Source organism: Phaethon aethereus, assembly GCF_964289735.1.
Source record: "Phaethon aethereus genome assembly, chromosome: Z".
Taxonomy (NCBI): Eukaryota; Metazoa; Chordata; class Aves; order Phaethontiformes; family Phaethontidae; genus Phaethon; species Phaethon aethereus.
Window position 1 is genome coordinate 45,949,535 of NC_138577.1, and position 24,784 is coordinate 45,974,318.

A 24,784-nucleotide genomic window follows, 5' to 3' on the forward strand; every position below is an offset into this window, starting at 1 on the left:
AGGAAATAAAAGTAGGAATAATTTTGTAAACTGTAGGCATTTTAAAAAGTTTTTATTATATTAGATACATCTTACCAACAGATTCCATTTTAATTTATTTCTGCTTATTAAACACTCTGTCCTGCTGCATCTACGAGACTTTGATCCAAAAGGCAGAGGCTGCCAACCAAGAGATTTTCTTGAACTTCACCCAGTATGATGCATCAGCAGTATTTGATCAATTTACTTACTGGCAAAGTAAGAAACAAGATTACTGGACAGTGAGTGAAACTTCTGTGATAAGAATACACTGCAGCTACTTGCCAACAAAACTGCATACATGGCTTTGCCAAAAGTTTAAAATTTCACTATATGCTGAAATGCGCTCAACTTCTTCCTTTATATGGCATTATAATTTTGCTTCAAACTGATTAACAACTTGGAGTTAAAACAAGTAATTTTAAACCATTTGCAATAAATTTTAGAAAAAAATTAATTTATACTTGCATCATCAAAAGAAAGGCTGTTCAAACCAAGTGTTTAAAAGCAATACAGGAATTCAGTGAGCACGTTCACAACTACACTGACATGGAAGACCAAGAAAAAGCAGATGCTGTTCAGTAAGACACACAGTAGTGTGTTTTATTCTGCTAGCCCCACTTTATCTAAGCTAGTAGGCTTCAGTATCATATGCCTCTTAACTCTCTTCCCTCCACCTCACACTCCCAAGAGTTGTTTACTAATCTTGCCCCAGAGCTGGTGAATATTTCCCAAGGTTACACTCAAATGCCAACTTTTAAGCTGGCCAGTTATCTTGAATTCTAGGTAATCATCAACTGCAAACACATTGAGACAGGTTGCTTAAAGAATTCATTTATTACTTGTGCACAAGAAAAGAAACTACCAATAAATCTCAAAAGATATACAGTATTTTTTACATGGTGGTTAAAAGTAATTAGAATATCACATGACCATGAAAGTATACCCAATTACAAATCAGAATACGTGTTGGAATCTCAGTGGAACAAGCCAAAAAGCCTTAGCAGCACTTCCAGCGCACAAGGCAGCACCCCTTTAATTTGCATGATGGTAAAGGTAATTTACAGTTAATCTTTGTGAATATTGAGACAATGTTACAAGGCAAGTTTCTATATAGTTAGATGTAAAGAGATAACCAGAACAATAATTCTAGTATACTTTAACTGAACTTGCTTAAGCATTTTTGCTGAGATGGTTACCAAAAGATACTGGAATATTCTACACCAAAAACATGTCCTAGGACTTCCCCCCACCCCCGCCCCGGCTTTTTTGCATTACTTATAATCCCATTCTATTGCAATGTTTAAATTTCTAGAAACAAGCTGTCTCCATTGTATATATTCTGTTTATACTTTATACAAATTAAAGCCAAAAAAATTGGTAGATTACTCAAGTGGTATAAATCTTAGAGCATTTTGCTAGCAAAAAGAACTCATGCCAAAATCACAATAAGCAGTGTTGGTACCCACAAATTGTAGCTTCAATTATTTTTTTCCTTTTTAATTTGTATTCTACATAAACATTAGCCTTCAGTGGCAATTTAGGTAGTAAATACATTGAACAGTTGTAGGTCAGACAAAACCTCTTTACCCAGCTGTGAAAGCTGATACTGTTTTAAAAAAAAAATCACAAATAATGCAGAACAAGGTAAGTGTGGTACATGCAGCAGAGTGAAAATGCATTGATTCCCACTGTTTGAAGAAAACTACTGCACTCCACCTTAAAATGCATCAGACCAATTTTAGTTATAACATGACAATCCCAAGAGTCAGAATGAAATAAAGCAAATATTTTAAAGATTTAAGAGCTGTTATCAAAAATAAATTACATTTTTTCAAGTTAAAGAAACACTGCTATGAAGGCTGAGAGCCAAGCAGCCTTTCAATAGCTGCATTGATGTCTCCTCCTGTTGCTATTAGTGCTTGCAAGTTTGCTTCATGGTTCAGAAAGCCCATTGCACTCAGCTGCTCCAGTTGTTGCTGAAATCGAACTTCTGGATTTTGTAACTGCTAAGAACAAAATTTCAAGCTATAAAAGCATAAGACATTTAGCAAAGTACAGGATTTAAATATTGGTGCTTCTGCACCACTCCCTGTGTTTACTGATTTCTGACTGCATCTTTTTCAAGATCCTAAAACTATGCTATGACATAAATTCAATTCTGAATTGAAGCGTTTTTAACAAGTCAGAGCAGCTTCAAATTGTAAGAGTATCTACACTTGCATGACAGTCTTGAACTACAGGAAAAGCTGCTTGTTTGATAAAAAAAGATTAAAAATAAATTGGGAAAATTTATGTCCCATGAACAGTTTCTTAAAGATATATGTATAGTTTTTTTAAAAATTTAACAGAGTTCAACCTAGTAATGGGGAACAGCAAGGATTATGATGTCGCTGTCAGCAGTGGTGCACATCATAGGCTTTTTTTTCCCTTGACAGAAAAATCACCTCTTTTTTACTGCTCCAAGTATTTGTTGACTAAAATTACCAAGATTCTAATTGTTAGAAAGCTTCAGTCTAAGGCATACTGACAGCTGTGCTTTATGGGATGATCCCGCTCACACAAACTCATGGCAAAATTCTGCATGATTTCATTGGTATAATCTTCAGTTCAGAGGCATTTTTGAATCAGAACAATTACAGGAAAATAATAATGCTGGAGTAATAATGAGAAGTCACTTTTTGAAATCAATGAGTCAATTTAGATGCCAACACAAAATTTGTGCAGCTACTGAAAACTTTCATTCTGTTCCAATTCAACAGTTTCATACATCAAGAAATTATACCAGTATTTAAAATCTGCATATGGTTCCAATCCAATATAAAGACATAACCTGAACTTCAAGAACTGCCCCCACCTGCTTCCCCCAAGCAAAACTAAACTGAATGTTGACTGAGTAGTGTAAGATTTGACAGCATGATAAGTGAAAACTTATGAGAATATGGTTTCCTACATTGACACTGGCCAACACTTTCTCATGGTTAGATAAAAAGAGAAAAAAGTCTGTCACATCAGCAAACTGAATTAACTCACTCCATGGCAGCAGAGGAGGAAAAAGCAGGACTGCCCTTTCCACTGCCATTACACCGTGGGTACATACCACAGTGTAAAGGCGCCGTTTCACACAGCACTCCAGAGTAACAGCATGTCTCCTTTAAAGCTGGTCTTGCTCGCCACCCCACAGCTACTGGCAAAGCTGCCACCTTTGCTTGACTTCTGCAGCTCTCTGGAAACCCTTAACCCGACTCAGGATGTTAACAAAAATGCCTTGCAGTCTGGACCTGCAGGACATTAGTGAAGCCACACAACAAATTCAGAATCCAAATAACCAGAGCGTGGCTATTCCTAAAGTGTGGGGCAGAGGCTTAGACATGGCTAGAGGTAACAACCAGCGATACAGACAAAAAGCATAGCAGTAATGGTGTTCAATATGCTTAAGCTTTTCTCTTGCCTGAGCTCACACTTCACTTGTGAGTGAACTTTATCACCTCAGCTTGCCTCAATCTTTCCAAGCATTTCAGAAATTCAATGAACTGTTCAGAGGACACTTTTACTCAAATCTGAATTTTTGCACTTTTAGGCCTCCTCTGCTCCCCTTTAACCAGAAGTATCCACAGAGCTCTCCCTATCAGCCTCCTTTCTAATGGTTTACAATGAAAAAATATAGTCAGAATTTAAAAAAAAATCTAGAATAGAGTGATGCATTTTACCTGAGCATTTGCACCAGCAAGTGCCTGCAACATTTGCTGGACAAATTGCTGGTGACCAGGTTCAGCAGTTCCTGATGCTGGACTTGTATTTTCACTGGGAACAGAACTAGGTAGAGTAGACCTTGGAGGAGCTCCAGTGCTTCCCAATCCACCTAAACCAGGACTAAATCTGCATAAAAGACAGGAAAAGAAATACACACCTTGAATAATAAATACTAGCTTGTCTCTTCTGATTTAATTACCGAGCAAAAATCCTGCCAAAGAGTGGATGACAATTTAAGTAAAGTACTATGACAAAGACCAGTCATGACTGTTAAGTGCACAGCAAGCAAAAATGTGGCAGATTCTAAAACAAGTTTAGTTAAACTAAAAAGAGGCAGGAGGAGGAGTCTAATAGATATTTACCCAGTTTTTATAAGTAAAAAGAATGAACAACATAACACAAGAGGAAAGGTCTTGTCTAAATTTGTAAGGCTGATTCTTACCCTGGTATAAGCCCCGGTGCTTCTCTTGCTAGTGTTTGCAAGCCCTGCTGAATCTGTAGCAAAGCCTGCATTGCTCTTGGGTTTGACATAGCTGATAATGTGTCAGGATTCTGCATCTAAGAAAAGGAGATTAACTTTGAACATATCCATATGATTAAGAGTTTATCACTAGACATTTTACAGAATCCAACATAATTTCAGGACTTGTTTTTCAACTTTAAATTTGAATATTTATACAAAATCCTTTGGGTATTTTTCTTTTTTTGAAAAAACTTTCATAGGAGGTGACCAATGAACCCTCTAGATGTGAACAGAGCCTTTCAAATGAGAAATACACAAGGAAAAGTATTTTTCATTACCTCATCATCTTTCAAAGCCATAGGACTGTATTAGTCCAACATCATTCTAGAATTAGTCTCTTATATCAGACAACTGGTAAGCAACAATGCAGAACACAATGAAACTTGACCAATAGATATCTAAGAAAAAGTTACACAGTATTTCGTTTTCTTATCTAAATTCAGACCACAGCAGCTTAAGCATGACTATTTGTGCATGTTTTCATACCTGTAGTGCCCTCACAGCCTTGGGAAATGCAACAAATACACTGCAAAACATACTAGCAAACAAATGTATAATGTTCAAGGGCTCATACTCTACTGCTACTTCAAAAAACTGGCTTTCACATCCACAGATAATTTAAAAAGTATATAATTTTCACTTCTGAAATTAGATGTCCAGAAACCTGACTGTTTTAGATACAAAACTAAAACTCACGGTTTATGTCCACCTTTGCTTAGAGATGCTACAGGTAAGTGAAAAGCAATGCATTTCAGTCACAAGTGACAAGAGTCTAGGTAGCCAAATCTATTACAAATAGCAGACAGTCTTATTAATCTTAGCAGCCTTCACTTGGAAAGTAGACCACATTCCTTCTGCTAGAAAAATGTTTTTGATTACCATAGAAGTACACAGACTAAGGTCAAACTTCCTCTGGGCAGAGCAGAATAGGATACAAAGCACTAGTCTGGAATATGGGTGCATAACGAGACTCAAGTACAGCAAGTTGTTAATATTCTCTATTAATCTCTTGGATTTTTATCTTCCTGATAACTAAAAGTCAGAGAATAAGTAAATATACAGCTGGCAAAGTTTACCCAAATTTTAAATAGGAAAAAATACTGGGTTCTCCAAAGAAGGCTGCTGCAGTTACTTTAAGAAAATATTTAAGTCACTACTTACTGTCTGATATTTGGAGTTGTTTTTACACAAATAGTGGCCCAACAACTCTGAGCACTTAGGTGACCTGGACATTGCCTCTAATGTTATTAATTCCAGCTATTAAGTAGCAGCAATTGCTGTTAAGACTTGTATAAAAGCCGCAGATGGAGTAGCTCATAGTTTTCCTAGTTATGTTGGGCAATTGCCCTTTACTGCAAAAGATGCCTTCCATTACATGGAAGAACATGACATGGTTCCTCTCACCCAATCCCATAATGTAAATGCTAGTAGCTAAGCAAGGAAGTATGAGCTGCAATATTGTCAACATTCTGAGAATACCCATTTATTTCTCCACTTCATCAGCTAACGTTGCTGATCACCTGTGCTAACACAGTGAATACAACAGAGAACTAGCTGTGCACATAAACCCCAAGGTGATGATGACAGAAGGTGATGCTGAGAGGAGATACCTTAAGGAAACAGAAGTGTGTTTTCATTAATTGCCATTTATTCACAGATTTCAGAACATACATGTGGTACTAGCTCTTCAGATACCAGGTGATCACAAAGCAGTGGCATTATGAAAAACTACAGCCATTCATGTAGTTGAAACAATTTAAAGTTTCTTCCAAACACTGAACTTACTACTGTAATTTATTTATGTGTTAAGTATTGTTACCCAAAACTGCCTGTGTACAATCAGATCTTGGCAACACACATTTACTCTGATTTGCAAGGGAACACAGTACTACTACACACTATGGCAGCTAATACCAAGCAGATACTTCGGCTGCAAGCACAATGTTGTTAAGAGGGGAAGATGGTGGCAGAGTAGTCTTTACAGGCGAAAAACTTGAGAACCCACTTCTTTTGAATAAGGTAATGACTTGGGTCTTTCATGGGATGCTGTAAGATCTCTCTACCCAAATACTTAAAGGCAGGTCTGAAGAGGTACAAGACATGCATAGTGAAACTTTATTCTAGTAGAGGGGAAAGTACTAGTGTTTAATTTGTGAAACAAATCATGTTGCCAACAGCTGTTCTCTGGCTGGTGCACAGTAGGAACAATTATTGCTTTTAAGCAAAGCAGCAAGAGCAAATCTAAGTGGCTTTTGTCTGTGGCTAGCACAACAGCCACTAAAAGTCAGGTTTAATGTCTCCATTCCTTTCAAAAGTTAAGCAAGAATTAGCAAGGGACAACCTAACTTGCTTCTAAAGCTAATGAGAATATATTACAGAATCTACCTTTTAGCCAAATCAAAGACACCAGTTTATTGAAAATATTGCTGATTGACTTGCAGACATTTATTAACAGCTAGTATCTCATCTTACTTGCTGAAGGTAAGTAGGAAGTTGTTGTCTTATTTGTTCCTGAAGTTGAGGATTTCCAGCAAATAAAGGATTATTCAACATCATCTATAGGACAAAAATATTTAACTTCAAAGATCAAGCAGTAAAAACCACAGGGGGTTTTAAAGACAACTACTTACATGGTAATAGACTATGTAAATACCCTCACAGAGTAACAATCATCTCCTCCTCCTTTGGCCAAAACTTAGGAACCACCAGCCTGAACATATTGCAGGGCCTTTTTGTTTGGTTGGGGTTTTTTTTTTGGTTTGTTGTTGTTTTGGTTTTGTTTGTCATTTTTTTTATCTTTTAACTGAATGAATTGCCAGATACTTGCCAAGATAACCTAATTTATATTACAAGAAAATCCTTTTCTGCTCAACCTCCACTGCAGATTTAAGTGACAGTTTCCCTGTAAACATCACCTGAAATCAGGGATATTTTCCAAGTAAGCATTTAATATAGAAAAGACAACTTTTTTAATCTCCGTTCAGGATTTGGATATTACTGCTTTAAACAACATCTGAAAGCAGTTCTACAATACCATTCATAAAGCAGCATCTGCACTTTTGCAGTGAGCATGGGTCACAAAGAGAAGTTAAAGCCAGAATAATGCCTAGATATGGCACCAAATTCCCTGCCTTCTCTCCTCCCAAGCTCATGGAGGTATTTATTTACTTGGAGTTCTACCTTAATTTACAACTGTTGTGGTTTAACCCAGCAGGTAGCTAAAATAACCACACAGCCATTTGCTCACCTCCAAAGGGTGAGTGGGATGGGGTAAAGAATAAAAAAAAACAGGTAAAACTTGTGGGTTGAGATAAAGACAGTTTAATAGGACAGAAAAAAGGAATAATAATAAAAGAATATAAAAAACCCAAGTGATGCACAGCACAATTGCTCACCACCTGCTGACTGATGCCCAGTTAGTTCCCAAGCTGCAGCACCTTCCCAGCCAACTCCCCCAGTTTCTATACTAAGCATAGCATCATATGGTATGGAAGACCCCTTTGGCCAGTCTGGGTCAGCTGTCCTGGCTGTTTGCCCCACCTCAGCTTCCTGTCCACCCCCTGGCTTCTTGCTGGCAGGCCAGCATGAGAAGCTGAGCAGCCCTTGACTGCTTAGCAACAACTAAAGCCACCAGTATCTTATCAACATTATTTTCAGTCCAAATCCAGAACACAGCACTATACCAGCTATCAGGAAGAAAATAACTATCCCAGCTGAAACCAGGACAACCAAAGCATCTGCTTTGTCTAACTCGTTCTCATGCTGGGTCACAAGTTTAGGGCTGTACAAAACATACACAAACTTACAAGCTATTTTAGAAGCATGCCTGGCATGACATCCAACTACAAATTAAGGAAGCTCCTGGCAACAAATTGTTAAATGTAAGTAGGTAGTAATTTCAGGGAGTTAGGCATTAACATGAAAAACTGTGCCATTCACTACAGACAATTGAGATGTTGGCACAAGTGAAAATTTAACTGTATCACAGATTCAGCTCTTTACTTCAATGCACACAATACATTACTACACCAAACGCATTTACCTGTGCTGCAAGATCAGGATTCTGACTTAATGACTGCATCATGCTTCTCATATAGGGTGCAGACAACATATTCTGCATAAGTTGTGGGTTTTCTGTTATCTGCTGTAATAAGCTCTGCATTCCTGGTGTGTTGAACATACCAGCTTAAAAAAAAAGCAAAAGGCCACTTTAGTAAAAATCCTGACTATCAGACGACAAATTAGTCTATCAAAAACTAGGATATAACCACTTGGTTCCTGAAAGTTTTAGTCCCTGAAATACACCTCAATGAGGTTCTGCTTACACAGACGCATCTACCCTAAAATTTAAGGCAGAGGCTGCATCCAACAAGCAGTCCCACTAAGTATATACACATTATTAGCTGTTTTCACCTTTGCTGCCAAACAGGAAAAATACCATCTTTTATCTAGAGATTCCCTACCTTTAAGGCAATACACAAGTACTATAATCACTCAGTTTACTTTTCATGTTTGTTTTTTTACAGAGGACTTTGCTACTTGTCAAATGTTCTATGAAAGCAAATAGCAATAAAAACTTTAACTCAAATACTCTCAGCAAACACCCAAGTATGCACAAATATATACAATTGCAATAACATACACACCTCCTAGTCCAGGTCCCAAGTTTGGTACAGTTGAGCTCTGCCCTGTACTTCCAGAGGTGCTATGTCCAGCACTACTACTGCCATGGCTCTCATCACTGGTGCTTGTACTTGTTGTGGAAGTCTGCGAGCTGGACTGAGGAGCCCAGGGATTTGGTAGAGGATCTCTATTTTCTGTACGAGATGGCTGACTGTCCCCACCTGTTGATGCATTGCTTACTAACGAAGCAAATGGGTTGCCTCCAAACTACAGAGGAAGGAAAACAAACATGTATCATCTACTAAAGCCAACTGTTTTTAAGTCTGCTAGAAATAGCAAGTTACCTTTCCAAAATTACACATGAAGATAAACACTGGTGGCTCTTGATAAGTTATGCTTACCATCCTGGAGTAATTCACTGTGAATATTCTGAAAAGATGCCAACATTGAGAGATACGAGCACCTCCAAAAAAGTTAAATCATATTTCTTTTTCAAAGCAGTGTTGACACTACACTAGTATTTTGATCACAGTAAGATTGTATCTTACATTGGTTTCCAAGTTCAAAGCTTCTTCGTCCCCATCGTAGGTTCCAAGTTACTGAACACACCCTTAAAAAAATTTCCTGGACCTCAGAATTTTAAGGCAAAGAATTAAAGAATTTCAAATTTAAGTAATACATAAATTCCTTAACTTTAAAATAGCTTCTCAAACACAAAGTGATATCTGTATTCTTCAAGTTTAGAAGAGCACAGAATTTTTAAAGATCTTTCCTCTCAAGAATAAGAGGCCACATAGTGACTTCAAGCTTCAAGAAATATTTTGTCAAATACGTATTTGGAAATTCATATTACTTACATGCTTTTATTTTAAACAAAGCATTTACTTTCAGTGGCATTTGCAATCTTTTCTCACCTGTTCCTGTGCTGCATTCAACATTGGCTCCTGGATATCTGTGTACATACGTCGCAATGCATTGTATCCACCGGGTATACTTTCAAGGTTACTCATGGCTCGATCTTGGTTTCGCATCATTTCCTGCATCATTGCAGGGTTTCTAGCAAGTTCTAGTGTCTAGGAAAGTGGAATGTTTAATCTGTATTAATAAGAAATCCATCTAAAACAAAAACATCAGCATCTGGCAGTATCTCAGTTACCATGTCTAACCCAGTTTCACATTGTGACTGAAGTCAAATCAAGATGTCAGCTTACTGGGAGTTGACTGAATTAGATATTTAGCCAGCATTGTACCACAACCATCACTGTGCTGGCTGGGTATGGAAGCACTTGCTAAACAGAAGGAAAACCTTTAATGAACTATTCTTTTCTTTCTTCATCTTTTCAACACAATATACTCCTACCATTTCTAACATTGTTACAGCAGGCAGCCTATAATATCAACTTCAAAAATAAATACCTACATTTTCAAAAGTATCCATTTGGTTTTTTAAACTTTCTGCCCCACAGCATACCTTACATACCATGTATTTTTAAAAGCACTCAGAAGTACCCACAATTAGATAAAATGAAAATGCGTAGTATTTTGGAGAATTACTACTTTTGGTAAAGTCATTGTTGGCTAGACAATAGAAGATTCCAAGTGCACACAGGGACATCCAACTGTAACCTCAGAAGACATGATTACAGAGTCTTCAGTGTCTTTCAAAACTATGCTGCAGATTTTCTGAATTCAGACATTAACAACTAGAAATACAAAATCAGTTGCCTACAGCAACCTTTTATGGATTTTCTAGCAAGCCTAAATACTTCAAGAATGTTTAAGCACTCAACTAAGCATGTCCAATTCCTGCTCTGTTGTTCACAGTTACAGTATAATCAAAGGTCATGAACTTACAGAGATTGTTCTACATACCTGTCTCATTATATCTGGATTATTCAGCATGTGACTGATTTCTGGATTTCTCTGTATCAGTTGCTGCATTTGAGGGTTAGCCATAATTAACTGCCTCATCAGGTCAGGATTTGAAAGCATGCTCTGAACAAATGGATTTTCCATTATCTGAACCATCATTTCTGGGTTGGACATAAGTTGCCGTTGCATCTGACTTTGCAACTCTGAAAAGTTTGATGTATTTAAGCCCAGGCTACTCAGACCTGCCAAACCTCCAAGGCCACCTTCAAGAGGAGGAAAAAAATATAATTGAACTTTCTGCTTCTAGTATACTTCTAAACACATCCAGGTTCTTTCTAAATACAAAATACTTGAACATATCTTACACTTCAAAATAATGAAAACTCCATCATTGCAAGGCTATCAAGGAGTTATCCACTAAAAGTTTGCTTCTTTAAACAACAAGACACAGAACTAAAAATCCAAACTGCATCTGAACTATAACTTGTTACAATTCTAAAAGCTTTTCTGTTCATTTTCCACAGCTAAGGCACAATGGACGTTTGAGGTTTGGGGTCTTAGGTTCCCTCCACCCCCAACACTTTCCAATGCATTTATAGTAATTATCTGTCTCCTCTTGGTTAGACTATAACCAAGAGAGATCTTCCAATATGACTCTCCTTCCCTATTCTAATTAAAAGTAGAGCTGCTCTTCTTATTAATGCACCAAGAACTAATTACGCTTTGAGTTCCCCTCCTTTGCTGAGTCCAAACAAAACTTTGCAGAAGGTACTAGTCAGTTTGAAGAACTGTTTACACCTAAAAAAGCAATTGCTTACTATGGTTAGCTTTCCAATTCTACTTCTCCCCCATCCCACAAAAGCCAATGAGATGAAAAAGAATGAACCAAAAACTCCACTGTGGTTATGATAATAGTATTTAAGTCAGACTGCAGCCTCTGTATTTGTGAAAGAGAAGACTGATCATGCTATCAGACCTGGAACCTGAGAAATACTGAATTTTAAGAGTAGCAGCGTTTTTTTCCTGTTTCAGATCTTATCTTCATGTTACAGGCCCAACTTCATCAATACCTTTCTCACAGCAATTCAGATGCACTTTTAAGGAGCACAAGGACACTGGAAGGAGTTTCGTTACACGCAGTGCTAGAACATAACATTATTGGCACCTTACTACTGAAGATGAAACAGCACAACTCTGAAGTTCTGCATATAAAATTAAGGAAACAACTTTTCCCTCATAACTTACTGATCAGAAACCTTCTACAACCAATACCATAGATACTTGTAATAGAGTTTTTTGGGTGGTATGTTTGTTTGGGGTTTTTAAAGTGCTGTCTATGTTAGAATAAAACTTCAGGAACAATTACCTGAATCCAAGAGAAGACACCCACCATGCTACCTAACAAATATTCTTACCCAATCCAAGAGGGTTACTATTTGTTGAAGCTGGTGTTGAGGTACTACTACTTGATGTTGATGCACTAGCAGTATTCCCAGTCGTGTTTGCTTGTTGAGCTGGGTGGTCTTGTGATCTAAAAAAGCAAGTTTAAAAAGCAAATTTAAATAATGCCTTTAAATACAGGCATAGTGTCATACTTGAGAATCAAAATGTAAGTTAAGATTCTTTCTCAAAAATCACACTATTCTCTCTAGATGGCTTCCTGTAACAAATCTGAGACATCTGTAATGCCATCAGTTTTTCAGAACAGTAGTTTAAAATATTAAGAAAATGGATGGGCACCACGGCAAGCTACTACCACCTTCTCATCTTGTTCCTGGGATGCCCAGCAATGAATTGTTTCCCCTGTCCTTACCTTGTTTTAAGGATTCTTGCCTTATTCCACTATACTCAAATATTACTGATTACATGCCTGGAGCGTAAAGAAATGAAGCCTCGCGAGATTTAACATCAGATTTATTTCATGCCACATCTTTAATAGGATGCCTTACTGAATGTGAAATTCAGTTAATGTCTTCTAATGAAATAAGACAAGTATCAGAATCTCAATAACCTTTAAGACTTCAAGAACAGGGTAAAACCATAGTTAAATGAAGCCAGCATAATTTAGCACTGGCACTAAAGGCTGCCCAAGAATATATTGGTTCAGGACAATGTTACACCTTCTCAAATGTGATCTTCATTGTGCTGGGAATTCTCTTTAGCAGGTCTTAGGAGCATATTTTCAGTTTATTCGAGCAAAGCTAGTAGGTGAGAATATTAATGCCTCATTTGAAGACAGGGTAGATAAGTGCAAAGGGTCTGCAGTTTTTTGTTTGTATTTCCTTGCCCGAGACAGGATTAATGGTAATACACACTTCTAAAATTATTCAAAAATGGTGAGAGAGAGAAGACATGGATTGCAATGCTGATAGGACTGCTACAGGGATACCAAAAATTTCCCCAAAACAATAAATGTGGCATTGTGCATGGATACTCCTTTGGCTAAAGGCAAAATACAAGAAGGTACAAAAGACAGGCACTGGTATTTCAGTACATACAGTTAGGTCCAATCTATGAACACTCTGAAGACTGTACAAGTCAAAAGCATCCTGCTGTCGCTACTTACGAAGCCTTTCTGCCACACTCAAGACTGCAGGCAAAATGACAACAGCAGAATACTAGTTTAAGATGCATTGCAACGCTAAAATTGCAATATTAGTTAACAATGTGTATGAGACTAGGATGGCTATCAGGCCTAAATTTCAGGCTAGGGAGGCACAGGGCAGGGCAGGGGAGACCTCTGTCAGTGCAAACAAAAATGTTTTGACGGAGATAGGACTCAAGGACAGAGAAGATAGTCCTGCCAGGATGCAAGCATGCAACTGAAGACATAAATTTCAACAGGTGTCTAAATTTAATGCTAATGCTACTAATGTCAACAGATGCCTAAATTTAATACTAATGTTACTAACAGGCCTTTGATTTGGTGAGGCCTGGAAAGGCAAAGCATATTTCTTTTCTTTCTTGAGTTCCATGCTCTTTTCTTTATTATCTGACATTTTCCCACAAGAGGAGATCCTCACCGCAAACAGGAAAGACTAAGTAGAAGAGCAAGAACACTTTCAGTCTAGAACAACAAACACGTTATTAACTAAGTAAGCTACATTCACTTACGGGATACATTACTCTACTTGATGAAAGGATTTTTAGTTGAGCCTTTTCCTTCTTCCAGGAAGTAACAGGCAGGTGACATAGCTCAACAGATGCAACTTTCTCATCATCATTTTGAAAGTTGCTTCACCAAAACAAACAAAAAAAATCTTAAAATCCAAGTCTTTCTTTCAGCCAGATAAATCAGTTGCACTACAACAATCCTCTCAAAAGTTTTCTTTCCTTGTGTTATCAAAACAGTGAGTAAGGATTCACTAGAAGTTTTCGCATGTGAAAAAAGCTGCGCAACATATCTTTATGGACAGTAAGAGCTGATGCTAAGAACTATGGAGCAAAAACACAGCCACCACTCAGCACTAAAACCAAAAAGTTAAATAACAAAAAAGCAAGAGACTTGTATTTAGAAACATTAATCCAATTAAAATGCAGTAATACAATTAAAATAAACCGAAGAGCACCATAACTTCAGAATGTTACTCTGTACCAGCTGTGACTAAGGAGCTGAAGTTATTTACTCAAATCCAGGTTTGCCCAACAGAAAGCTGTCACATTAGGAATTCAGAGTATTTTTACTCCTGAGAGGCAAATAGAAATTCATTCAGTGAGGTTACCTGTTTTGTGTTTTGATAACCAGGTGAACAGTGAGTCCATCATGAATTCCATGCTGAGTCAAAGTATCTTGATCTTTTAAAATTTTTCCAGCAAATATCAACACAAGCTGATCAGTGTGGGACTTGAAACGCTTAGAGATTTCTTCCTTGAACTAAACAAAAAAGTTATTATACATTTATGTAACTGAATACTGAACTATAATTTTTTTAGTGATTTAAGGACAAGCTGTTTTGCTCACATTTAATTTATTTAAAGTGGAACGTGCAGTGCAAGTGGGGTAATAAAGTATTTCTAGATTGCATAAAGTTTTTTCAACTTTTTTCATCCATGGGAAGATGTGAACTAGTTATTTCTTTGCCACACAATAAAAATCAGAAGAGTTCCACATCTAGAGCACTAGTTATATAACTAGCAATAACAAAAATCTAATTCACTTAAAGGCTACTGTGGCTCCAATCAGGCATGCATCCATGACAATAAATACATCCTACTATATATACTACTTGCATATACACACACTGTAAAGTATGTATATAATTATATACTAGTAAGTATACAAAACTAAATATACACACACCCCACTGAAGCCATTCAGTGCTGAAAGACTGAGGATGCAATGTCACAATTCAATAAATCTGTCTACATTTTTTCCTGGAAGCATTCTCTCTTTTCACATGTATTTTTGTTGCCTTCCAAGTATCAAAAATACCATCCCTTTCCACACAAGCTATAGTGACCTCTCAGGTTGCTCTCCTTTCTCATTCAATGCATGACATAGCTACATGAAGTGGGTTTGCACATACAAAGCAAGTAGAAAAAGCACAGAAAAAGACTTGAAGTTGTGAAAAATAAAGAATGTTTCACATAGCATTTTCACACCTAGCATATTCACAGAAACTAGTTCATGGTACTCCTCTAGCAACTGAATACAGTAAAAATGATGTAAAATTATGTCAATTTTAGACATAATTGTTAGATGAATCAGTGGAAAGTACAATGGGAATCAGACTGCAACACAAGACTATATCTAGACAGAGGCCTGGTTTCCCTAGGGAGGAAAGGAGAAAGCATTCTTAACCGGAGTGAATTAATTCAAGGTCACAGCCTGCTCAAAGCATGGCAACTTGTAGATTTGACACTAATTACAGCAAATCTAAAGCTAGTGTTGCTGAAGCACCTTGCCCACATTACCATTTTACCTCAAGTTAACTTGTTTGTGAACTTTTTTTTAAAGGGCAGGAACAGAGCAATTTTTCACATTGACAACTCTCACTTCTTTTAGCAGCACACCAGCGCTTCTTGTTTACACTCTAAATTTCCATGCCAAATATCTTCATATTCACACAACTTTAAGGAACTCAGCCCAATACTCTGCTAAAAAAAAAAAAAATCAGTTTCTTTGTTCTATGTTAATACAAAGAAAAGTTCCATGAAGCAAGGTAGGACTTCTATTACACCTGCTCAACTTAATTGCGTCTGAAGGTTTTTACAAGGTATGGGTGGACACCACAGTGTTGATGCCCAGTGCTGAACAAATGCATATTTGTACCTGAGCTAGTTAAAGTAAACATTTTGTCACTAAACAAAGCAAATGTCTGAATACACATGAAGTAGAACAGCTGACTAAAACAGAGACTGTTCAGCACTATCACTTTGCAGAGCAGATCCATACTTTAAACATTAACCTATTAACATCTGATCATCTGCCAAGTTGGCCTAGGAAGGGCCTGGTAAAAAGTTCCAGGCAAAGTAAAAATCTTAACATGCAAACCGCCCTTTGACATGTTACCACCATATAATGATTCGACAGCTTTTGCTGACTCACTGTATAGCATCAAAAACAGCAACTGTAATAGCATTACTATGCATTCACATGACAAAGTGCTGTGCAAAAGGAATAAAAAAAAAGAGAACAAATGAAAAATAATTCCCCAAATCCTCTCAACCTTGGCTTATTAAGACATTTAAAAATTGAATTACAGTAACAGTCTGAAAGAGGCGTCAGGGAATTAATATCCAATTCCCACTGAAAAGTAACAGAAAACAGGCCCCTAAAACCTGCAACTGCTCTGAAAATACTAAGCTACAACTTTATCTAGATGACAATAAAGAAACGAAGTTGCTGACTCGTCCCACACTGAACTGTTTTGAACACAGCAGTGGATGAGACAGAAGCAAAGGTTTGTTATCTACAGGGCTGAACTGCAGTTCACACTGCCAGCAGTCCCTCAAACAGTTCTACTACAAAGAAGTATTTTCAAATCACATTACCTTGTTCAGCACTGCTGTTTCAAAGCACACCCATGATCATCTAAACTTTCAACTGCCATTCCTATTAACATACACAGTTAAGCATATTAGCCAGACTCTAGTTTCTTACACCCACATCCAGCAGTTTCAACAGAGGCTAACTTTAATGAGCTCCCACTTTCTTTTGTACAACAGAATTAATGGTTACAGGTCATCTTGACCGAGAAATAAGGAAACAAACACACTCATGGCAATACAACCACTGCCAACTGTGGTGTCCTTTCCTGGTGAATCATACCTGGTAATCTTATGACTGTGAATTAAAGTGAGTCAGTGAAAACAGGGTTTCATTGCACAATTCTTGGACACTGTACAGTAAGGGGGACAAGACCTTCAGGTTTCAAGAAGGAAAGCACTTTTGTCCCACAGCCCAGTCTGCAGCAGATAAAGTGTAGCTAGAAAGCACACCCAAAATTAGGCTCTTACATAAGCCTATTCTGTCTTTCATGACTCGATGAGTTATTGTCTTCCTGTGCCCTTGCCAATGATGCATGCTAGCTCGACAACCAAATTATCTCTGCAACTAAACCAAACTCATAGAAAACTCATCTCAAGAAACAAATTCAGACTCTTGATGAACTTAAAAGCCTAATAGCCCATAAAGGAAAACTGCAGCAGTGCAACCTAGTGGAAAGGGCTCAGGATTTGTATTCTAGCCAGTTCTACCCCTTCCAGGCATCCTTCAGCAAGTCACTCCACTACTCCACGCTTTGACTTAGGAGAAATGGTCAGTAATACTTCCCTTCTCCAAAAAAGTACTCTGCAATATACTGTTGGAAAGTGTTGTACTTGCAACAGAACTAGCCTGTTCTCTAGTAAGTCATCAAGACTGGAAAAGGCCATAAAAAGATCATGTATAAAATGGGATTCTTGCAGTAGAGCTCCTTTTTTAGAATCTAACCTATACTTTCTATTTCACAAGACATCATAAGATGTCTTATCCTTCAACTTAACCGGGAGGAGCTTTGCCAGCATCTGCTTTCCTTGAGGAAACACCAAGATACAAGTAACTGCTGATAGAATAACTCCTGCTCATGTGACCTTCTAAGTGAGCATCTTTAAATTGTTGGACTTGAGCAAGTTTTAAATTTAAGGTGACACAGAACATAATCATGAGTGGACTACAGACACTAACGTGCATTTTCACCTGTTAGTGGTAGGGAACAATTAACCCTATCAACAAGAAGTCTAAACAAACACATTTTTCTTCATGTCACCATGTAATCCCCAATTCTTAAGATTTTGACTTAACCTTACTCCCAGGCAGTGATCCTCCTTATATAGGCAAGGTTTGTAGTCACTAGATTGAGAAGCTGACTGACTAAAATAAATATGTAGAATATCTTACCATGACACCTCTATCACAGCTGTTTATTCATTAGGGTCTTCTCTGATGTTGGCAATTTTAAGCAGTACACAGGACAATCTTTCAAAGTTGTGACACCCATGACTGAGGGTGAGGGATGCTAGCAAAACAAACGCACAGGAAATCACAGGAGGAAGGAAGGCCCTATTGGACATGGATAAAGTTTTAAAAGGATTAAAAAATTGAAATATCAAAATGAACTGTGACTCTGCAGAAGAGTGTCTGCGCACAAGACACTTCACAGTGTTATTTAAAGAGGTATTTTATTTTACTATATCTGCCAGTCATTTATAAGAAAACACTTGATAAGTACCATGGTTAAATAACTGATACTTTTGAGTTACATCTAAGCCAGCTGTCAGGAAAGTCAATATACCTTCTTCTAACGATTTTTATTCTACTAAGCCATCTACCATTGCTCTGAAACAGTTTTATTCAAGTTTCTAAAATGAGAAAAAATAGCTTAAGAAACATGAATAATCAGAGTCTATTGCATAAAGAGTCACACAGATGTGTTTCAATGCACTGAGACGACAGAAAACCTAATGCTAAACAATTCATGTAATCAGGTGCCCTGGGTGCTGTTGTAGTTTAGTCCCAGCTGGCAGCTGAGCACCCACTCAGGAGCTTACTCACCCCTCACTCCCTAGGTAGGATGGGTTAGAGAATCAGGAAAAAACACAACTCACAGGTTAAGATAAAAACAGTTTAATAAGATAGAAAGGAAAGAGGAAATAATTATAATATTACTGATAAAGGAATATACAAAAACAAGTGATGCACAATGCAACAATTGCTTACCACCCTGTGATGGACAGCCCGGTCTCCAAGCAGCAATTCTCCCCTCTGCCCCCAACTCCAGTTTCATATACTGAGCATGTTACATGGTAGGGAATAACATTTTGGCCAGTTTGGGTCAGCTGTCCTGGCTGTGCCCCCTCCCAGCTTGTGTACCTGCCTGCTGGCAGAGCCTCGGCAGGTGAAGTCCTTAGCTTATTACAAACACTACAACCATTTTGCAACAGCTGAGGACATCAGTGTCTTAACATTATTCTCACACTAAATCCAAAACACAGCACTATACCAGCTGTTAGGAAGAAAACTAACTCTCTCCCAGCTGAAACTAGGACAGATGGCAACAGCAAGCTAAATCACAATCCTGAAGAGAACAAACTGGACTCCATTATATAGTTTCAACCTCTTTTGGTTGTACCATTTCAGTAATCCTGGGACTACAGAAAAACACTGAGACAGAATTGGATTAAGTTAAAGAATTGAAATTAAAGTGTTCTTATGAAGTAAAACATTACATAAAATATTAAAAGCATACATAAGTCAGGAAAGATGCTCCACTACCAAATCATCCAACCATGCCCCTAACATTTACACCTGTCTGATCTTGATAAGTAGATCAAGATCAAAATCCCAGATCAAGGCCTGGGATTGTAAGAACCAGGCACAAATCTGAACCCCTTGATTTACAGATTTAAAGTTTCAACCATAAACTGTACTCAAGTTGTAATCACAGACTACAATTTTATGAAGTCTCCACTTGACAAAAGCAGAGTCACAACACAATGTATACATTTACATGTGTAATTCAGTAGGTCAGGTTTTTTATCTGTAAGTCAGTGTAAGCACAGAAAGCACAATATTTATGTGTTCACTTACTTTAAAAGCATACTAACAAGCGTTAAATACACTATTACTGAAAACTGTATTCTGCACTGAAGAGAAATTCCATAAAAAGGTTGAAGTTAAATAAAAATGGAGAAAAAATGCAAAAGACCCAAATCTGTTTTCTGTGGAAGTAAACTCAATTTCACAAACTTTTCCAGATGGACATTACTCTGAAATTTTCAGATAGTCACAGGATTGACAATAATTGTCTGCAAGCTTCTGAAATTATTAGTGCAGATTTGCTATATCCACTCTTTGTTGGCCTACCAGTTAAAAATATACAGCATGGCATGTTACTCTGTTTCAGAGTAGTCATGTTCACAGAATGCACAACTTGGTATCTTGCAGTGTGCGTTGACACCTGTGGACAGTAACTGTGAACCAGTTACAATAACTCCTGAACTCTGCAAATTTCAACACTGGGCTTTACAAGAAGCGCACCGTGAAGTCTCATCAAGCTTTAATTCTTCTAAAAAAGTCCCTTCTGGTGTAAACAGTCTAAATGATGAAAGTAAAACTATTTTTCCATGTCAATGGTTTCTCATCACTCAAACAACTGAAGTCCCTCACTAACACATTAAGACATGAGTTGTTCATAACACGGGTGCACTTTCTCTTTGTATACTGGCTTTACCAAAACACATTGTCAAATCAACTCTGCTGATCAAGGAATTGCAGAGATTGTATTGCCATGAACTCAGAAAATAAAGCAATGAGGGGATGGGGGAGGCCGGGGGGCGGATGACAAAAGACAAACAGTTTTACTGAGCTAAAGTGTCAGCACCATCAGGGTCAGCTAAAGTCAGCAGACTTACTGGTATTCATCTTTAACCACCATGTATTCATGAAGTCTTTGCACAGAGCAAGATCAGTATCATAGCCAGTCAAGAAAGCAATTATTTGGTCCTTGTCCTGATACGGAGCCAAACTGTGCTCAGCACAATCAAATAGGTTCCACAGAAAAAAAGACAGATGGGTGGCACTCACAATCAACTGACCTCCCAGAGTGGCTTTGTACTTGAAGGTTATTTTCTATTCCAATCTGCATACTCATTGTGCTAGCTGCACAACACAGAATCAGCATTAACAAATCCTATGTTGCTGAAGTCTTCTAACATAAGAAAAAAGCTTCTTTAGACTTAGGATGGTTGCAAACCTGATTTACATTAACAGAGCAACATCAAATATCCTTTATGTAGCCCTAAATTTGGCCCCGATGACACAAAATATTCACCTAAAAATCTAGATTTTTGTTCTGGCAGTATTCTGAAATGATTACAAACAAATAAGCAACAAGTCAACTCACTAAGTCATAATACTAGCTACAGAAACGTACAACTGAAAGAGTTTTATTTTGCTGTGATTTTAGGGTTGTGTGGGTTTTTTTTTCATCTTGCAAATATGACAGGCATTGCCGACCCACCTATGCCAGCAGAACAAACCACTTGCTGATCCCAAATGCATTTAAACAGATGTTCAACCTGTTCTGTATTTGAGATGTACCTACTTTCAAGGCTGGGTCTAGAAACAGCACACCTACTGTTGATGCTTATTACTAGCAACAACTAATTTTTACAGTTTAAGAGAAACAGCCAACACTAGTCACACTACAAGGACAGTGCATTTTTTAGTGCTAGCTATGACATTGTCTGAAACTCCGAACAAATGGTTGACCCACATGGGCAATCTTACTTCTCAGGAATCAAGATAAAACTGCAGATCTAAACTGTTAACAGCAGCTCCAAGAGAGACCACACTGACAGTTTAAGATACCTGTGGGCAACAAAGACATTTTAAGCAGTGTGTTCTATTAATTACCTAAACTTGCATGGCTGCTTTCAGCAGAAATTCATTCTTGCTAGGTTGTATAACTATTTAATTTTTTTGTAAAGGCAATTGTTTATTTGAAAACCTGGCAGCCACACTGGCATTAGCAAGATTGTTTTAAACGTGAAATATCAAATAGATTACAAAATTCACATCTTAAGTAAGTCTGTTTATAATTACTGAAGTACCGAAACTGTAGCATGCTTTTCAGGACAAATGCAATCCTTGGGTTAGCATATGAATCTGTCTTTAAAAAAGAAAACAAACACACCAAAACCTGCAAAGATTTTTACAAAAACTGTATTGACACTGCTCACAAATCTATGGAGAAGAGAAGTGAAAAACACTCCTTTCAGACTGAGATTGCTGAGAAAGCAGTGGACAACATCAAAAAGCAAACACAATCATTTTACCTTTGGGAGAAATGCCTAGATTAAGCTTGCAGAGAGAGTAGCCTATAGAGTACAATACTGCAGCTGCCAGAAGACAAGAGAGTGGTAGTCTGACCCCTCTAGTAGCTGGAGACAAGACCTCAATAAAACTTATGTCTGGGTTACTTATAAACCAAATGCCAACATAAAAAACCCTGAATCTAAAACAGACCCAGGGAAAAACTTGAAAGAAGTATCAGCATCTTGTCCCTTCACAGCAACTAGGTGAAGCAAGAGTCTGATATTCCAGCCAAGCTGCTGGCACTACAATTTACACTTGGAAGCCTTTATTTCATCTTTTGTATCCTCCTGTGATAACCACACAGTATCTTTCAGCTCATCCATTAGGAAAGATTTCAAGCTCTGTACCTAGACAGCTGTGGCACTCTCACATGTGTAACTTAAGTGAGGTCTGAAGTTACCAACCATACCAAAAAAATGTGACAAACTGAGTTGCCTCATTCAGAGGCATTTCAGTGCGCATTTCAGAGAAATTCTATGGAAAATTAAGTAAGCTCTGAGTCTCCTTCAGAGAACTTCACTTTCTAGAGTATTTTAGCACAGCAATGTCTACACTCTGCACAAGCAGGAGACTCTGGCTTTATAGAGCCTCTACCTTACACTTTGATTACACCTTTTCTATGATTTGTAGCTTTCTAATCTAAATAAATGAAGGTCTAGTTAATACTTGCATGGAAAACCTCAAAGAAAAACAGAAGAGTTGCAGGAAATAGCATCGATGATTCGGTAGGTGTCACTGCTTCTTCTGAGCCAAAGGCACCAGTGGGCACAGACTTTCACAAGAACACAAAAAGGACCCTAATAACTCAGGGATATCTGACAATACTGCCACACTAAGTACCATATCAATAACCAGCACATTTACGTAAAGCAGAATGTGAGCTTTATTTGTACTGCAAAGTTAACAGTCTAAAGACATCACTTCCCTAAAATAAAGACACCTTTGCATGACCTACTCACTGTTCCTAAAGGCAGTTTTAGCTCAAGATAACCACTGGCAACACAGCACTGAGATGCAGGTGACTGCATGTTTTCTATAGTCATGCTAGCTTGCCAGCCAGCCTCCTACTTTCAGACTGAGTCAGCTCCACAGGACAACTCACACTCAGCAAATGAGCTACATCCACCTCCCGGGCCGGGTCTCAGCACTGCAACAAGGAGCTGAGAAGCTGGGGAGGACGAGATGAAGCAGAAGGTTTCTTCACTACCCCTACTAGCCTCAAAGGTCAGTAGCCGCCTCCTACTACCTCCTACTAGTCGGGATCACCCTGGTACTCGCCCAACAGCACCCAGAGCAGCCCGAGCGAGCAGGAGCTGCTTTGTCACTGGGAAGGGCCCTCGCCCTGCAGCGCTGAAGGCGGGAACCGCGGGCCTGTGCTCTTCTCCCGGGCCGCACGCCAGCCGACACCGGGCCCTGACACCGGGCCCTAACCCCGGCTTGACTACTCCCGCCATGCCCCCCGCTTCCCACCCCCTCGTCCGCCGACCCGCCAGCCGCCTCAGAGAGCCCCACTGGCCCTCACCTGCCGGATGCTGCTGGTTTCGGAGATGGCGAACTCCTCCTTCTCCTTGGGAGTTTTCACCGTGACTTTGATGATCCGCTGCTCGGCTGCGGAGCCCCGGGCGGGGGAATCCGGGGGGCTCTGATCCCCCGCGGGACCCTCCGCGCTCTCCGACATGGCGCGGGGAAGGCGAGAAAAGGCGAAGAGAAGCAAGGCGAGGCCTGGACGGCTGCAGCCGCACAGCTCCAGAAAAACCCTTCGCAGCGCACGGCACCCGCTCCAGCTGCAGCAGACGGAAACAGTCCTACTCAGCTACGGCGCGGCGCACGCTTATGACGTCGCGCGTCGGGGAAGTTACTAGAAAGGGGAGGAGTCTGCCCGGGCGTGGGCTCGCCCGTCCTCGGCTACCCCAGCGCGCATGCGCCGGCCGCGCACGCGGAGGAGCTGGGATCGTGGAACGGAGCCTGCGCCTGCGGCGGACGTCCCGCCTCCGGCACGCGCACTTCGCCTGCTGGGGAGGGACGTTACAGGTCGCCGGAAGCGGCGCGGCCCCTTGGTCAGACTGCCACAGGGAAACCGAAAAATTAATTTTCAGTTACAAGGGCGCTCAGTGCTTTGAAGTTTCGGGTGAACACATGGAGAGGGTTACTAGGAGCTTCCCAAAGTTGGGAATGCGGACGCCGGACGCGCCGCTGCGGTTGGCAGGAGCTCTAATCCGTAACGCGACGACGTGTAGCGTTAACAGTAGCCTGTCATGATCTGCAAGGGTTTTGTGTTGGAAAAAGGCAGAAAACTCTCTCGGTACATCTTGTGAAGCTCCATCAAGGAAATAAATCGTAGAATCACAGAACCATAGAATAGTTTGGGTTGGAAGGGACCTTTAAAGGCCATCTAGTCCAATCCCCCTGCAGTGAGCAGGGACATCCTCAACTAGATCAGGTTGCTCACAGCCCCGTCCAGCCAGACCTGGAATGTTTCCAGGGATGGGGCATCTACCACCTCTCTGGGCAACCTGTGCCAGGGTTTCACCACCCTCACTGTAAAAAATTTCTTCCTTATGTCCAGTCTAAATCTACCCTCTTTTAATTTAAAACCATTACCTCTTGTGCTGTTGCAACAGGCCCTGCTAACAAGT

General features: G+C 39.1%; 1 protein-coding gene across 1 annotated transcript; it reads right to left on the bottom strand.

Annotated features, from left to right (window-relative positions):
• Nucleotides 1-1,871: 1,871 nt before the first annotated feature.
• UBQLN1 (ubiquilin 1) lies at nt 1,872-23,826 on the bottom strand (the record flags this gene model as incomplete). The annotated part of the gene is made up of 11 exons (XM_082012824.1): nt 1,872-2,027; nt 3,729-3,897; nt 4,214-4,329; nt 6,767-6,850; nt 8,337-8,479; nt 8,941-9,184; nt 9,832-9,990; nt 10,790-11,052; nt 12,205-12,320; nt 14,512-14,663; nt 23,671-23,826. 11 exons carry the CDS (start codon nt 23,824-23,826, stop codon nt 1,872-1,874), a joined length of 1,758 nt encoding a protein of 585 aa, XP_081868950.1.
• Between the last annotated feature and the right edge of the window lie 958 nt (nt 23,827-24,784).